The sequence below is a fragment of the Lonchura striata genome, chromosome 15 (assembly GCF_050655825.1).
Source record: "Lonchura striata isolate lonStrDom1 chromosome 15, ASM5065582v1, whole genome shotgun sequence".
NCBI classification, from domain to species: domain Eukaryota; kingdom Metazoa; phylum Chordata; class Aves; order Passeriformes; family Estrildidae; genus Lonchura; species Lonchura striata.
In genome coordinates this window covers 9,492,001-9,509,245 of record NC_140717.1, presented here as the reverse complement: position 1 = coordinate 9,509,245, position 17,245 = coordinate 9,492,001, and the positions used below count along the sequence as shown (strand labels likewise).

The 17,245-nt window shown below is 41.4% G+C and overlaps 1 protein-coding gene across 36 annotated transcripts in view; it reads left to right on the top strand.

The window, feature by feature from the left end:
* ARVCF (ARVCF delta catenin family member) overlaps window positions 1–17,245 on the top strand; it is a 249,299-nt gene that overhangs the window by 163,801 nt on the left and 68,253 nt on the right. For all 36 annotated transcript variants that reach the window (XM_085592675.1, XM_085592682.1, XM_085592674.1 and 33 more), the window contains 2 exons: window positions 6,837–7,444; window positions 14,146–14,645. In XM_085592675.1, the coding sequence (XP_085448801.1) occupies window positions 6,837–7,444; window positions 14,146–14,645 (1,108 nt within the window). The remainder of the gene's footprint in view (window positions 1–6,836; window positions 7,445–14,145; window positions 14,646–17,245) is intronic.

Sequence of the window (17,245 nt, the reverse complement as noted above, 5' to 3'; positions counted from 1 at the left end):
GACTCTTAGAAGAGAGTCAGGGGTTGTTTGCCTCTGAAATGATTTTGGTTTGATTTCTCCTTGCTGTGATAAAAAGGCATAGATTTAATGGCTCTTAGATACTAATATGAGGTCAGATTTTACAAGTTTTTGACACTCTGGTCTTCAACTTGAATTTCGTTTTGGAAGAGACTGTGAAAATGAAAACTGTGTCACTGTGGTTTAGTAGCATCAGTTAATTGCCCTGGAGTAAATTGTCATTGACACAATCATTTCTAAAAGGTATCATCATAGTGCTTTCATAGCTTGTGCTATTATGTGAGAGCCTTACAGAGAAAATTAACTTTCCTGTTAACTCTGTGCAGTGGCAGAATTCTGACCTTGCTGCTCAGAGGAGGGTGCTGAAGAAAACTCCTGGCATGGGAGATGCAGCCACATGGCTGCTGGGCATCCTGCTTGCCAGGGCTAGGAGATGTGCAGCCCAAAAGCTGCAGCTTTGTGTCTCTGCCTGTTCCCTCACAGATTTAACGAAATTAAAAATACACTTAACAAATCCCCCCCAAACCAACGAAAAACCCACATGAATCTGACCTTGCCTTCAGTGTGCAGGTGGTACTTGCCCTTGAAGAGGAGCAACATTTCCTGTGGTGTGAATCCTCACCTCTCTTTTCGGTACTCTCGAGAGAGTGAAGTTGACATGGTCACACTGTGCTCAGGGCAGGTTAGGTTTGTGTTCAACTTTTCTTTTTACTCTGAGCAATAGCCTTTTATGCTCTACATTGCTCTGCTTGCTCCAGGCCCCTTAAGGAAGGATTTAGAACCTGTTTTTGTTGTGTCTATAACTAAGGGCTCTGCTGGACAGTGTCAGCCACAATCTCCAGCATACCTGTCTTGCAAAGAAAGTGGCAGCATAAGATACTTCCTCTGACAGAGTAAATAACACAGGTCATGTTTTTTTAAGAGCCAGAGAGACCAGAGATGTTTTTCAAATGTATTCTTTGCTGCATAGTTTACGTGGGGATTTCTCAGCCTAATGCCATTTTTAGATTCTTAAAAGGAAAATGTCCCTTATTTTTGCTAAATTGTGTGAATTTCTAGCTTGCTGGAGAGAGATGCCTCTGAAATTCTTCCTCTTGAAATGCAGTACAGCAAAGGATATAAACATGAATACTCCTGGATGCTGCTGTTCCTTTATTCTCTGTTCCTTCCCCTGTTGTTTCAAACCTGTAATTTTAGAGGCTATTCTTTTCAATAGCGTATTAAGTAAACAACCTTAATCTAGATGCATTGACAGTTTTGCTTTGCTTTTCCCTCATCTTTGAAGATGCCTGTAGCAGTGAAGCAGGAGGAAGGCGTAATGGAATTTAATATTTGACATACTTTAAATAGAGAACATCTGCCTTTTCAAAATGAGATATCTTTGGGTAATTTTCCCCTACCTGGTATTCTTTTAGTGTTATACTAAGTCCCTACATAGCATTCATTGCACAAAAGATGTAGCAGATAGCACTTCATTTCAACTTTATAATATCTCTGGAAGCCAAATACCTATCAAGCTAAAATAGTGAAAGTCACCTTGGGGAGAGACTTCCACTTCTTGCTGCTGGCTGGAGTACTGCCAGGTGTTAAAGGGAGCCTGTTGTAAGTGGCTCAAGAGAACTCAGTAAAGCAAATTAGATGTGTGTGTGTAAAAGTTCACCTTTTTTTTCTTTTTTCAGGCACCTTTTATTTTTATCTTTGAAATGCCAGAAGATTGGAGAGATTTAGGTCATTGTTCCTCATTGAAATTGATGTTATATCATAGCAAACTGTGAAATCAATCTGTATACAAAGTTGTTTAATTTGTAGTTCATCCATTTTCCTTGAGCTTTCCAATTCTCAGCAGGTCCAGCTCCCAGCATGATTAACTGCTGTTCCCACTTCTAGCACCTGTGATAAGAAAGTGGTTGTACCAAAACCATGGGTTGTGCTGGTGCCACTACCCCAAGAGACAGTTCTTGGAAACTTTGCAGGAAATTCAAAGGAATTAGGCAACAGAGCCAGAATGGATTTTAGCTGAAGTTGAGGGCCCTTTCAAAATGTGAAATATTAGGCTTAAAATTGAAGGGGAGAGATTTCAGCTGTTGTTTTGAAAACCTCCAGGGTGAGTTCTTCCACAGCATTTTATAGAAAGGTAATAGGTTCAACCTGCATGGGCTGATAAATTTTTACAGTCCATGGTTCAAAAATAAGCTCAAAGAAATGTCAGGATGCTCAGATCCTTCTGCATTCCTTCATATTTGATTCTTGTTTATGACAGTTTCAACAAGATTGTTATCCCTGTCAGCTTTTGTAATGCAGTTAATTTATTTAAAAAAAAAAAAAAATAGAGGCGAAACAAAACCAACCTCACAAACAAAATGGAGGCAGAATTATAGATAAGATGACTGCATCTGACCATGATAGCCCAGTTCCACAGATATCTTGGAGTCTTTACTCCTATGTGACTGAGACATCTACTTGTATCATATGCACATGCATCAAGTAAATCTAATTGTTGGATAGTTTCATGTTTGTTCTCCCATCCTCCTAAGTAAATAGGAGAGTGAGGAACATACAGAAGCTGCTTCAAACATGTGAATATTTCCTTTATGTTCCATTGACAAATGTATTTCCAGAAACAGAATTAGTTGAAACCATTATCATGGAGCCTATAGAGTTGTTATTTGTGGGGTAAACAATGGTAACGTCAGTAAACCTGAAGTATACTTAGATTTTGGGGTGTGGAGAGCAGTAATGAAAGCACTGAATTGAAGTATTACAGAATTTTGGCTGTAGAGAGGCTCAATTGTAAACTAGATTTTTTTTTTCTTTTTTCTTTTTTTTTTTGCATCCTACAGCTGAAATCTAGGTATCTGTACAGGGCATAAAGAATTACAAATATATTGTAAGCATACTCAGCCTCTTCATAGGGGAAGTACTCTGAAGCTTTCTTCTGCTACTCTGAGATTGAGGCATTTAAACAATTGAGCACCTTTGATTTGTCATTGGGTGAGAAAGCCTTTTCACACAGGTTTTCTTTAGGGATGGGAAGTAAACAGAGGAAGTCAAATTACACTCAAAGTAACTTGTAACTCTACATTTTTTATTAGAGCACATTTCTAATAAAAAATGAGGAATTGATGCTAATAAATCTTTTTTAAGATTGGGTGCATCTGAAGGATCAGGTGTCTCTCAGATAAGGCAGTCTGTTGGGACTTCCATTTGGAATAGCTTCATTCTCTCTGGCTAATGCATCAGTATTAAGGAAACCACAAAAATATTGGGAGAAAAGATTACTGTGCTGTCAGCTGCTCCAGGTTGCCCGTGTTCTTTTGAGAAATATAAATTAAACATTCCCTTGAGCAGGATTTCCTGAAATAAACGTGTTTGGTTTGTTGGTTGGGTTCGTCTTTTGTTTGGAAACCTTTCATGAAATAGACCTTCGTCTGTGTGCTGGCTAATTGCTGCCAAAAAGCTTCCCTTTATTGTCCTGTCAGCAGCAAAATCTGTTTATCACATGATAAATCTTCTGTCTCGGTGCCTCTGCCTGACAAATGAGGCATGAGTACAAATACTCCCCTCTCTCTCAAAATATAAAATGGCTCTGTTTGATTGCCCCGGTATAACACCTGTAGCATTACTGAATGCTTTTATACTACAAGAAATGCATACTTTAATGCTTGAGTGAAATGTTCCTTTTTATGTGTCTGACCAAGGTGGTTTTGATTGTCCTGATACTTTGTGTTTGCTGCTGGGTTCAGCGTTCAGAAAATGGTGAGAGGTGAAGCTGTATTAATGCTGTAAACTTGTTTTTACATGTGCTGTGCTGCCTGACACCGAGTGTGGCTTTTTGATGAGCCACAGCCATTGAAAGTCTGTGCTAGTCTGAAAGACAGGAAAATGAGGCAAAGTAGATATAAATTGCAAACTCATCCCTTGCATTTTGTGTTGGCTATTTAAACTAAAAACACAAATCTCTAAATACTCTGTAGCGTGCCAGAGCATCGTGAAAAACTCACTAAGGGTAGCTGGCAGGTCACACATTGTCCAGGAGGTGATTTTCAGTGATCTGGAATTCTGCTTTGTGTTTTTTGTGTACATGTGGCAGCTGTTGGAGACAATTGTCCTGGCTGTAGCATTTCTGTGGTTGTTACCTTGCCTGTTTACCAGTAACATGGAGCAAGTCTTTGATGAAGGTGGATCCGATCCTGCAGGACAAAGTTTATTCCTCCTTTTTGTGCTGTTGCTGCAGCCAGAAGAGGTGTGTTAGGTACTTCCATTGTCTGATCTTAACAGCTTTAGGAAAAATGACAGGTGACAAACAGCAAGTGTGGCAGCTCGTGTGTGAAAAGCAGTGCTTGGGCATAGATTTGTTGTATAGTGCTGAAAGAGCTTTGTGAGGTTATGCAAGGGCACCTCTTGGCAGTTAGAAAGCTCCTTCCTTGTTCCTTTCCTAGCGTAAGTATCCATTTCTGATTCATCAAATTGCTGACATGTGCCTTAATTCCTGTTATTCCCATTACTGGTTCCCAAATTCAAGAACACAAAGGCCCAGCACTTTGCATTCAGTTTTGTCATGGCTTTGCGAAACTTGCATATCTCAGGCCTGAGAAATGAAATTTTTTTCTGCTCTTAGAAGATCACTTATGAATATGGTACTTTGAATAAAAGTATTGTTTTTGACTTCAGTAGGCGAACACTGAACTGTGTTGCTTTGTGTGCATCCACTTCACAAAGAGCTACTGTAAACTCCACCAGCTCTTTTTCTCCCTCCTCTCACTGCTGAGTTTATAAAAGCTGTGACAGTGCTGGCACTGACAACTGAGTGCAAAGGAGAAGTATTGTGCGCAGGTAACAAGCAAAAACCCCTGTTGGATTTTATGTCATTAAATAAATGCTGAGTTTTTAGTTTCCTTTCTTCCCGTTATTAAAATGTGTGCTTTGAAAAAGGGAGAAAAAACTCAGAGGCATGGAGGGATAGCATGTTTCCTGATGTTTACTTGCTGAGGAAATCCCTTTGTATTGATAAGGAAAATTCTTTCAGCTCTGGCTCAAATTAGATGCAGAGGTCATGTTGGTACCTGGCTGTGCTGCATTCAGCATCATGTTGCTGTTAATTGCACTGCTGGTGGAGAGGCATTTGTGCTGTTTTCAGTCTTGTAGGATTTCATTACTTCATTATGTTGAAGTATCATTTGCTCACAGATGTGTGTAGGAGAAGAAATTCTGTTTGGGTGAATCTTTTCTGCTTGGGGTTTCTGTGTGAAAACATCTGGCTAGAGGACATGTCTGGGAGCCACTTCAAGAGATGAACTCTAATTATTTCAATTATTTAGGTTTGCAGCAGCTTGGCTAATCTGTTGCCAACCTAAATATTTAAATTACAGGCTATAGGTCAAAATATTTATTTGGACTTCAGAGCCACTGAGCAGTCCAGGGATACATGTTATGGTTAGCATTTCCCTTGAATGTAGCATTTCAATCTGAGATTTATATGAAGAAAAGTGTAATTTGTTGATGCTTATTTATGTCTGTAATAGCTTAAAAACCCCAAATACCTTTTAGCACATATTTTGTGCTCTTCCCCTGGTGTGTGTAAGGCTGTCAGGTAGCTTGATTCTCCCTCTCATCTTTGCAGATGTGCTGTTTTGTTGCTTGGTTGGGCTGAAAGTCAGCACCTACTAGAGTTGGGGTAACTTGATATATGTTGAAGTAATTTTATTTGGGTTAGGGGTACCAAGGGTAGACTGGCATCTACTGGACTTTTTATTCTTCCCAGAAGAGCTTTTGCTGGTCACTCCAGAAGGCAGCACAGAAGTTGATGGAGCCCAGATACCAGCCCAAACAGAAGACTCTTTGCTAGTTTGTGAATACGGTGGCTTTTGTCCTGCACTGTCTTTAACAGAGTAGCAGACCTTTGCCACAAAGGCAGGTGGTTCTTGCAGAGTTTTAAGGACTCTTTGTTCTTACCCTTCAGCAAGAAGTCCTGAATACAAGAGCCCTCTGGACATTTACTATTTTCAGTTCTTGCAAATTCTGTTTTGAAATGAAATGTGATCTCTGGAAGTAAAGATGAATATGTGTTTGTATACAGATTTTCCTTCAGTGTTTTCAACAAGCTTGTCTAGGATGTTTAGGTAGCTGCAATTGCAAAAGCAATGTGATGTTAGTGTTAATTATTATTTATACAAATTTGCATAAATAATAATGAATATTTGCATTATGCAAATGTGATAGTCACCAAAATAATTACAACTGCTACCTATTGGGCTTGTGTGGTGGTTAGTGGATGTAAGAGTACTGTAAAAGAGAAAGCAGGTGTGTTGTCCACAATCCTGGAGCCCAAAACTTCTGTTTGAGATCATGGTTTCCTAAATATTACTGCCTAATTTGAGCTCCATCAAATTACACAGAGATGCAAACTTGATCCAGATCAGGGAGAAGCATATAACTCTGTTAAACTAGAGAATGTGATGTGGTATTTATGCTGTAGCTGTAGGAGGACAGGCTGTGGCTCCACAACATAGTAAAGTCTTCTCATAGGACAGGTGTTTCCTGAAAACATTCTGGAGGAATTGGAAGTGATGTAATGACTTTTTGCTGCTTCTGTGTGCTGTCACATGGCTGCAGTGGTTTTGATTTGGTACTAAGAGCCCAGAGTGTTTTTTTCAAAGTGTTTTTCACTGTTCATTCCAAAAGCCAATAGGTGAGCCGACTGCTTTGCTGGTGTTGCAGGCACGGCACAGTAGTTGGCTCTGTGGTGCTCTCTCCCCGTGTTCTCACCACATTATGCAGCAAGGAGAGCATTAACACATTTACTCACTGCTTCCTGCCAGGTTACCAAGATGGTCAAGACAGTGACCACGAGGACGGTGCGGCAGGTGCCGCTGGGGCCCGACGGGCTCCCTGCCATGGACGGCTCCTCGCCCATGGGCAGCTACACGGACTCCATCGACAGGAGGTACCTGAAGAACGGCGAGCGCTTCATCACCCCCCAGGCCTCATCCACCCTGACCCGCTCCTACAACAGCTACAACGACTCGTACCCCGAGAGCCACGAGGGCCAGTACCGCCCCTACATCGGCCACGACGGCTACGGAGACCTCTCGGACAGCTACGGCAGCTTGTCCCGGGGCGTCGGCTACCGGCCCCGCTACGCCTACGTGCCCGGGGGCACCTACCGGCCCGATGATGGCAGCTTCACCCTGCCCAGCAGGAGGGAGAACTACGGCCCCGTTGCCCAGCCTCAGGTGCCAGTGGGCAGCAGCGTTGACCTGAACCGCTCCCAGCCCGAGCGCTTCCAGCCGGAGCCCTACGGACTGGAAGATGACAACCGCAGCCTCGGAGTAGACGATGAAGGGTATGAACTGGATCCCGATTACTCCACTGTGAACAGGAGGACGTCTGCAGGCGTGCCAGAGAGGGGAAGGCCTCACAAAGGAAGGTAAAACCCGTTTGTTTTTCATGGTGCTGTTCTGCAGCTTTGCTTATTTGATCGTATACATTCAAATTCTCTGATCTGGTACATTCCGGAATTACTTGACAGAAAACAAACATGAAATATAGAAGAGAGGGAGAGGTGGGGCCCAAGGACCCTTTCAGTCATTCTGGGCTGCTTAGTTCAGGTTGAATTTAGAGAGAAAGATGACCTTGTACAAGACGGCTAAGTTACTTTTTTTTCCTCTTCATAAAAAAGAGTTGTGAATGCACTGTGTTGTCCTAGAGCCATCCCTCACTAGCAAGGTGAAAAGAGGAGTTGGTGATCTGTGAGACTCCTGACAGGTCTGGTTGTATGCACATCTGCCAAACAAACAAAAGGTTTGAACAGCTGGTTGGGGTTGCAGATGAGCTGATCCCTGGTGGTGAAAGGGTGCCAAGCTGTCTTGTGAGGTGTGACAGCCTCTGCCCAGATCCTGTGCTAAGCACACACCCTCAGCTGTCTGACCAGGTTATGCTGAACCTCACAGATCATAAAGACTAGATCATTATTTTTGCCCTGTGCCTATAGGGGAGAAGAGGGTATCTGTGTTGTATTAAAAATGACCAGTTACAGATTACTTCTGGTTCAGCCCAGTTTCTAAGGAATGTTCTATTTTATGCCATGTTTTCTGGTATTAGCATGAACAACTATCTACTCTTCCATTTGAGAAAAAAACCCAACAACCTCCAGGCTTGGGAAAAGAGTCCTGTTCCTCAGCTGAAAGTCATCTTGTACAGACCTGAAAAACTTGTAATACTTTGTTTTCTAAGGGGTGTACAAATTTTACATGTGCCTGCTTGAAGTCATATCCTCATGATTCATGTTTTGATATGGATTTAGTTCTCATTCTTTTCCTTCTAATTTAGAATAGTTTCCAGAGCTATAAAGAGTCTGTGTTCACCTGCCTCTGTGTACAGACAGTCTTTAGACTTAACATTCCTGACCTCGGGCTTTGCTGCATCAGCAGCAGTTGTCGGTGGGATTTGTGCTGTCCTTTTGTTCTCTCAGAGTCCTCCTCCTTGGAGATGTTACGTCATTCATCATCATATTTTCTGGCTCTATTTTCCCTCCCTGTTCTGGAAGTTCATTCCAAAGCTAGAATCAAACACTTCCAAATTGTCATCTATACCTGTGAGAGGAAAAAAAAAAAAAAAAAAAAAGAGATAAAAATGCAATGAAAAGATGTCAAGGCATATCTCCCAGAACACCCTTCAAGTCCCTTGTGACATCTTTGATTTTGCAGGCTTACCCAGCAGTGGAATCATATCCCTGTTTTGTGGGGCTGAAGGAAGTATCTACACCCAGTGGGTGCCACAATCCTGATCAGTCTATCAGACTTGGATTAGCACTTCCCTGAACTAAGCAAGTTTACAGTTCTTGCTAGAAGAAGTCAGGCATCAACGCTTCTAAATTTTTATTAACATTTTTCAAACTGTATGCAAAATGAATAATTAAATATATTCTTAGAACTTACCCATTTGCATTTTAAAATTTGGTGGTTTTATTAAACATCCCTTTGATTTATTGTTCCTTGCAGTTTGGATAGAACCACTTCATAATTTTTCTTCTACATTTCTTTTGTTATGAGGTTTTTTTCCATATTTAATGTGATCAAGAGGCTTTGACAAATAATTAGCCTGACTGTGGCAGCAAACTTTAGGTGTTGAGAACATAAGAAGATTGTATGAGGGCCTCTTCATAAGCAGTTACTTTTTGACATTTCAAAGAAATACTTGAACAATTCAATAAACCTGCATTTTAGATATGCTACTGATCTGCAAGAAAATAAAGACTACAAGTAGTGCTTTGTACTAGATGAGGGTAATTGCCAATTTATTACTCCTCTCTAGTTTTTTAAAATTTTAATTTCTGGGGAAATTATTAAATAAATGTGATTAATTGATGTCACTTTTGATTTCAGAAAGTTTGTATGTGTAGAGCAGGTTCAGCAACAACTCTGTTGAGTGCTGTTCCATGTCACACCGACTTTCAGCTTGGGCATCGTGTCCTGAGCAGAATTCCTCCACTGATGACTCACTGAGCCTTTGTCTCATGTTTTTCCCGTAGGTGCTACTTCATTAGGGAGTAATTTAAAGGTAAAATAAGAGTCCTTACTGTCAGTTCCTGTTCTGAGAGGGCTTGATGGAGGTTTCTCTCTGGGAGCTGTGCTAGTGAGTCTGATTCCCCGTGTGATGAGGAGGCAGCCCAGCTGTGTCTGGAGGGATCCTAGGCAGGGGGATTGCAAGTACAGGTTGTTCTTTCCAGCTCTTGCCTGCTCCATTTGATCACAGAGATAAATACCTATTTGTGCTTTTCTTCTGTCATCACCAGCTTAATTTTAAGCTGCTTCTATTTCATTTTAAATTGGGGAAAAATGTGCCTCCTCACAAACATCTCCAAATCCAGATAAATGCACAAAGGCAAATGCTTGCTCTGTTGGCTCATCATTGTTTGTGGCTGGGCTTTCTTGTTTTCCTTCATACTGAGACCCTCCTCATGTAAGATTCATCACTTTCTGCAAGAGCACCTGGCAATTCTTGTTCTTCCCCTCAGCTTATGCTCTGGTTTGGTGTAAGTCAAGTTGCATAATAAATTTGGGTTAGAGAAAAGCATTTGGGGTGTATAGTATTGAAGTAATGTTATTCAAGTTTACTTTGAAAGGCATTTACACATCTTTAATTGAGTTTCCTTCATTTGGTAGGTTGCCTTTATTATACTAGGTGTTTTATTACAGTTTTTAAAAACATCTAATTGTATTGTGTGCTGGATGTTTTATATACAGTCCTTTTTGCAGGAGAAGCGGGAAGTACTGAATACTTGCATTCACAAAAAACATCCCTATTACTATTTGAATATTTCTTAATCATTAAATTGAAATTAACACAGGATGGAAAGAAATGACAAGCCTTACTGATTTAAATAACTTCTGTTCAGCTTTTTCTTGTGTCAGTGGTGATTTGTTTCCAGAGTGGACCACTGCAGCCTGTACTTGCATGAGCATAAATGGGACCTCTTTTTTCCCTAAGAGCTCTGGAGCAGCTATTGCCAGGGTTACTATTCCAGACTGTAAGGGATATACATTTTTAATGTTGACTAAATCAACAACAAAACAGTTTTTTATTGTTAAATTATCTATGCCAGAAGCCTGATTTAAAACACTGAGACTGTATTTGGTGGTCACTTCACGATCCAAATTATCACTATCAGGAAATGAGCCAGATTTCAGATTAAATACCTTTACCAGTGCGTCTGTCTTGCTGTTGTGTATAGACAGTGAGAGAACTGGTAACACGATACATGTCAGTCTCATTCTTCTGGTGTTCTTTTCAGTACAGAATATAAAGGCTTGTAATTGTAGATACAACTTCCAGTCAGTACTTTTGGTCTATATTCACTCATTCTAAGTGTATATGGGCAGCATTAAGATGTTGTCTAGTTCAGGCCTGGAGTTTATGGACATGCCTGGGCAGAACAGGGTGAGGCAAGCCACGTGGTCAGTTTGACTAATATTTGGGTTTTTTCTGAGTGTCTTCCTTAGTGTGAATTCAGTTTGATAATATTCTGGTAGCAGAAGGTGATGAATGGCAGAGTTTGACGTGGCAGGAGGCAACCCAAGTCAGCTCATCCATTGGCAGTTCTTAGGTGTTTCCAGTTAAGGAGATTTTGGTGTTTAAACCATATAGCCATAACTCAGGCTTGTCTCAGCAGAGGATTCACTCCAGTTTTGAATCCCCTTGTGTATCCTATCAGGGACGAGAGCCTGGCAGAAGTAGAATCTCATTCTGCAAAGTCTTTACCTCTCCTCTACAATGTTTGGCACAAAGTTTCCTGCTGAAATCCCAAGCCTTTCTGGTCTTTTATCCAAAGCAGACACCAGCTGCAAACTGTAATGAATGTAACACTTGTAGAAGTTGTTGAGGATTAAATGTTTAAATCCTTCACCTGTTTATTCAAATATGCCTGTGTTGAAGCCATAAGGAAGATGATAAATCCACAAGCTCTCCCAGTTTTTAACTATGCTAGTATGTGTTTTGATCAATTCCCTGAGACAGGTGATTAGTGAGACCCATGGCATCCTAAAAACTCAGCTGCCTTGCTACAAACAGACAGAAGGCAAGATGCTTGCAGTCAGCAACTCTGGCATAGCACCAGAGCTCTTCAGTCCTGAGAGTAAAGAGCTCTTGGTCTCCTGAGAGCAGTGCGGAGCTCTTGTGAGTCCTGTTCTGTATCAACTGGCTTTGCTTCCCAGCCTAGTTGTTCCAGTGATGTGGATGTGAAAAATCACATTTGACCTGCACCGGTTCGACTCAGAGGATTTCTTTACTCACCCAGTGTGTAAATACGTTGGTGATCAGGGTGTGTTTAATGCCCTGATAGATTGTTGCTTTTGACTTTCTCTGCCAGTCTGGTCTTCCAGCCCTCTGTTAAAGGAGAGGTGCTGGGGCTTACGGCACTTCTGTCTGTCTCTGCCTAAGCAGTTGTTCTGATGCAGTTGTTACTGATCCTCTGCAGAGGATCTGTTTTGGTAAATTACTTTCCCTGTTGTTTTTTTTTAACCTTTCCTAGCCTTGATCACTGTATTTAGTCATGTGAGTCTGAAGTAGTGTGATACTTGTCTTGGCTGAGCTTTCTTGTATAGTCTTAGTTTCATACAGGATCTCAGAGTTTCTACATAATGATTAGGGTCTTCAGGGGTCAAGTGTGCAGGTGTTTTCTTTGCTGCCAGATACAGTCATTGAGTTATGTCATTGGTGCTTTAGCAGTGGCTCTCGACCCTGTTTCATCCTCAGAGGAATGTTGGATCTGGCCTGTGTGGCCTTGTTCCAGCAATTGTGGGGTTTTGTTTTTATCCTCTTCTCTACCGATTGTTGAGAGATGCTGTCTTGTTTTAAGCCAGGGTTGTGATCTTACTTGTTTTTTCTTTTTTAATGATTAATTATGGACTTCAGGTATTTTCACTCATATTTAATAAGTAGTGATTGACAATTAAAATTAGTACTGTTGGTACTAGACTTATGTGGTACTCTCTTGTCGTGACACTGTTGCAATTTGTAGTCCTAACTCTAAAGTTTTCTTTTGAAAAATGTAATGAGGCCAAGGAGCTTTGTGTGGCAAAGGAAAGAGGATACAATGTGAGGAAAATAGTCCCATCTACGTGGTTCTGTTTGGAAGGCTTTGTGGAAATAAAGCAAACAAACTGCATCTCAAGACAGTAATTATCTTTGTGTACTTGCACGGTTGAGGTGGAGAGAGAAACTTAATTGTGCAGGTGTAATTGAGGTGGTGCACAGTTATCTTGTGGGCAGCTCACACAACTGAGATGTTCTGAATTGTGAGTTACCAAGTCAAGCAAGGACCAGCTGTGCAATTATTAAAATTAATCTTCTGCTGCTTTTATGAAGTGAAAAAGAATTTAGCTTGAGGATGAGTTTGAGAAATGAGAATTTGTTGTAGTTTTAATGCTGGTTATCACAAATTTGCATTTGTAAAAACCAGATTTTGAGGAGTAGCTAAGGGGTTTTGTTAATCCTTCTGCCCTGTGTGCATTCACAGAAGTAAATTGTTTCAGTGTTGTTGCTTTCTGCTTGGAGTGATGGAAGCAGCTTTGTTCTGTAACAGAAAACATGACTGTCCAGAGAGCGTAAATTACTGTGTAGAGCAACTGCTGAATTATACATATACAAGTAACTGCATCCATAAAAGGATTTCTTCAGATTCATTCTGAGTTTTGGATACTTGCCCATTTTTATCCTTTCATTCAGTTTATGGTTTGAACAGCAATTAAAGCAACATAAAGTCAGGAGAGGCACTTTTAACATTAAAAACGTTAATTGTATGAGACTAAGTTCAGTCTCCACCTCCGGTTGCTCTTCTCCTCAGAGCCCAGTTTAATTTTCAGTCCCTTTGGGATGACAGCAAGTTCCGTTTTCTTCCTAATAGCCTATACTTCAGCATGACAGCAGAAATGGTTCAATAACATCACTCAGTGCTTTAGATGAAAGATTTTAAGAAACATTTTGTAGCAATTAGAACCACTCGCTTGACTTGAGCTAACTGCAATACTGAGACAGTAGCAAACCTGTCCAGGAAAAAGCTGTAAAGCAAAAGGCTGCTGCTGGTTTGAAAAGAAAAATATATAAGAGGGTGGTTTATGGCAATATCGATTAAGAGGATTGTTTACAGTGTGCTTGTGTGAGCATCAACATGGAAATGTAGTGGAACTTGTCAGGCTTGCTGAAATACATCTGTGGTCCCTGCCCAGGCCTTGAATGCCTTTAATTAGAGTTTTGGTTTGTTGCAGAAGTAGCAGCATTAATGAAGATCGGTGTTTCCTACTAAATGTAATCCAGCTCTGTTGTAATTGCTTTGCTAAGTGACCAAAATCAAAGCAATCTGTTTGATGGCTTGAAGTTCCTGTCATCATTTCATTGCTAGCCAAACAAACACTGTGCTGGAGTCCCATCACTGCTGGGAACTCAACTATGGTTAATTTTCAAGTTACTCCAAATGAACAATTAGAAACTGTAAATATGCTGCCCCAGTGATGTTTGTGATATTAAAATGCATGCTTGTGGCTGAAATCTCCATATGGACTCAGAGTTACTAGTCCTTAAACGTGCTTTTTTCTTTTTTTCCCTTTGCCTTGGGACCATTGGTTCTCACAGGGGCTACGATGACCCCATCGAGACGGAGATGGTCGAGGAGAGGATCCCGTACCTGCACGGCGGCTACGCGGCGCCGCTGGCGCAGCCGGAGCGGGGCAGCATGGCCAGCATCGAGCGGCTGGGCAAGCGCTCGCCCTCCATCGACAGCATCCGCAAGGACCCGCGCTGGAGGGACCCCGACCTGCCCGAGGTCATCGCCATGCTCAGCCACCCCATCGACCCCGTCAAGTCCAACGCCGCGGCCTACCTGCAGCACCTGTGCTACGAGAACGACAAGATCAAAAAGGACGTCCGGCACCTCAAGGGCATCCCCATCCTGGTGGGCCTGCTGGATCACCCAAAGCCCGAGGTGCACCGTAAGGCCTGCGGGGCTCTCAGAAACATCTCCTACGGGAAGGATAATGAAAACAAAGTGGCGATAAAGAACTGCGATGGGATCCCTGCATTGATCAGGCTGTTGCGAAAAACAAACGACATGGAAGTCAGAGAGCTAATTACAGGTCAGTGTCTGTGATTTTGTTACTGGATTAGTCTTTAGAACAGTTCTTTCAGCTTCAGGAACAAGAATTTCTGGAGATTACAGCACTGAAGGAGAATTCAGATCACTGGCTGCAGCTGTTCTGTAGTTTGTGGGGTGAGAGCCTGACACGTGCCCGTCAGGAGGGGATCGAGATCCTCTCTGTGGCTGTGTGTGGTGCACTTGGGATTCCCTGGATGCTGCTCCTTGGGTACCGTGCAGTGGCATGTGCATGGGGGACTGAAGCTGAAATGAGTTACAGCAGCTCCATTGACAGGTCATTTGTAGTGCACGTGCCCTCAGCATGTTGCAGTCTTGAGGTAAGATATGCTGAGCAAAATCTTTCCTTGTTAATCCCTTATAAAACAACCCTGCTGCCATGTCCCCACTCCCTCATATTTAGAGAAAAGTCAGTCTCATCAGGAACAGTTCCAGCCTGGTGCTCAGGACCTGGTGCTGAGGCTGTATATAAAGTTGCAGCACTTCTGGGCTGGAAGAATCAGATTTTAGGGAGCATAGGGTCTGCATTTGTTGCTTTGGACCTGGATTTGTTTGTTGCAAAGGTTGGAAAAGGGAGAATTACATTTCGAGTTACTGAGTTCATGCACATTTTGCATGGAGTTTTCAAATACAGCTCCATTATTTAACCTGCTTTTATTTGAACTTAGTTTTGGGCATCATCCAAAAAGAGCAATAAATTATGTGCCAAGTTTCAAAGTTCAGGCATTAAGTGGGAAAGGGTAGAAAAGTATGTCAGCTCTTAAAGTAAGGACAAAGATACTGTTATTCAGTCTCCCATAAATCATGAGGAGTGAAATGGATTTCCCTTTCTCTTCTCAGAAGCTGCAGAGGATGTTTGGATGGAGACCAGAGCATTTCCAATGAATTTCTGTGCCAGAACAGAATTTTTCCTGTGAGGATGGAAATGGGTCCAGGGCTGAAAGTGTTTAGCTGCCTTATCAAGGTTGGCTTGTGCAGGTAGACCCTATTGCAAACATTGATTAAGCCATTAGGGGTAAACATCATAATTCTGTAATTTCCTCAAAAATTATAGTAGCTCTCTTTAGGTTTTTACTGGTAATCATAATTCTCTGAGATGAGCAGTGGCCTTGGGTGTTCCATCTGTTCTTCCATGGCCATTACAGGCTATTTAGCAAACTAGTTCTAAATGTACAGTGTTGAAACCAGCAGGGATGTTTTTCCAGCCTTTTTCCAGTGAGCTGGCAAAGGAGAGCTGTCTGTTTTGTCAGAGAACCTCTGAGTAGCACGTGCTGGTTGTGCTTGGAGAGCTGTCTGTGCTCTGCCTCAACATGGAAACTCTGTAGGTGGTATTTTTATTCCATTTGTTGCGCTCATTTAATGTGATGGCAGACTTTATTTTTTTTTTTAATAAAGAGTATCTGTTTATATACTGTTCTGGTTTAATCAACACTTATTTTGGAGTGCTGAGAAGCAATAAATTTATTTCCTTAGATTCAAGAAAGTAGAAGCCAGTCTATAATTTACTCTGAAGGAATATCATTATAGTGCTAGGTGGTAATCAGTCATTTCTGAGATGGCAAAAGCAAACTGGGTGTTTTTCCTTTTCACTGTAAATAGCAATTGTTTTGATTTCCCATTGCTTAATTAGCTTTAGAGTTCAAATGCACTTTATTTGGCAGTAGTTTTTTCCAATTAAATGTAGTGTTTTTATTCCACCTTGGCTTTTGTTACTTAGAGCTCTTTATTTCCTGTTGCTCAGAAACACCAAGAATACGAAGGGCATTAACCTGAACAGATGTCCAGTAACAGATGATGTGTATTTAATCTCCACCTAACCAGGAATACTTTCATTCCCCTTCTAAAATGATATCACCAGATCCGGTGTGAGACATTCAAGCATCAGTACAGAAAAGAAGAATATTCCAGCAATGCCTCTGTGACTGCTGCTGCTGTATTTGCAGTCTGTGTTCAAAGCTCTGGCTGATAATGTGGAATTGTCCATTTGTAAAATGAGCTGCAAAAGTCAGCAGAGAGAAACAAGAGCCAGCTTGAAGTGCAAAAGGAGCATTCAGGCAGAGCTGCTACGACAGGACTATTCTGCAGCCTCAGAAATCCAGATCACAGTTCCAGTGTTCTCCTGGTAGCGATCACAACTTTCTACCTGGATGCTTTGCCCTAGTGATAAACCAAGGCCTACCTTTGCCATGAAAATTTTTCAATGTGTCTGGAATGAAATGTCTGGGGACTTCATCAGCAATGCATTAGGAAAAAGGGAAAAAAAAAAAAAGACAACAGCGTACAGCATTTGTGTTTATTTCTTTTAACAGGCTCCAAATTCAAGTTTGGTATGACACATTGATTTTTTTTTTTCTACAGTTTAATCTTTCTTTAACTCAATACTGGCTACTTTACAATAGCTCTGTAGTAATCACCAGCTGGTCATCTCAGCTAAGGACAAATGATAAAATAATCCTACTTTCCAAAGAGATTCAAGTAATTTAAAGAACTTCAAATAATTCAGTTGTCTGAATCCAAGAGCAGTTCTAGGCTTGAAGTTTTGTTTCTCTGGCTGTGGAATACTGCCTGCCTGCCTGCAGGACA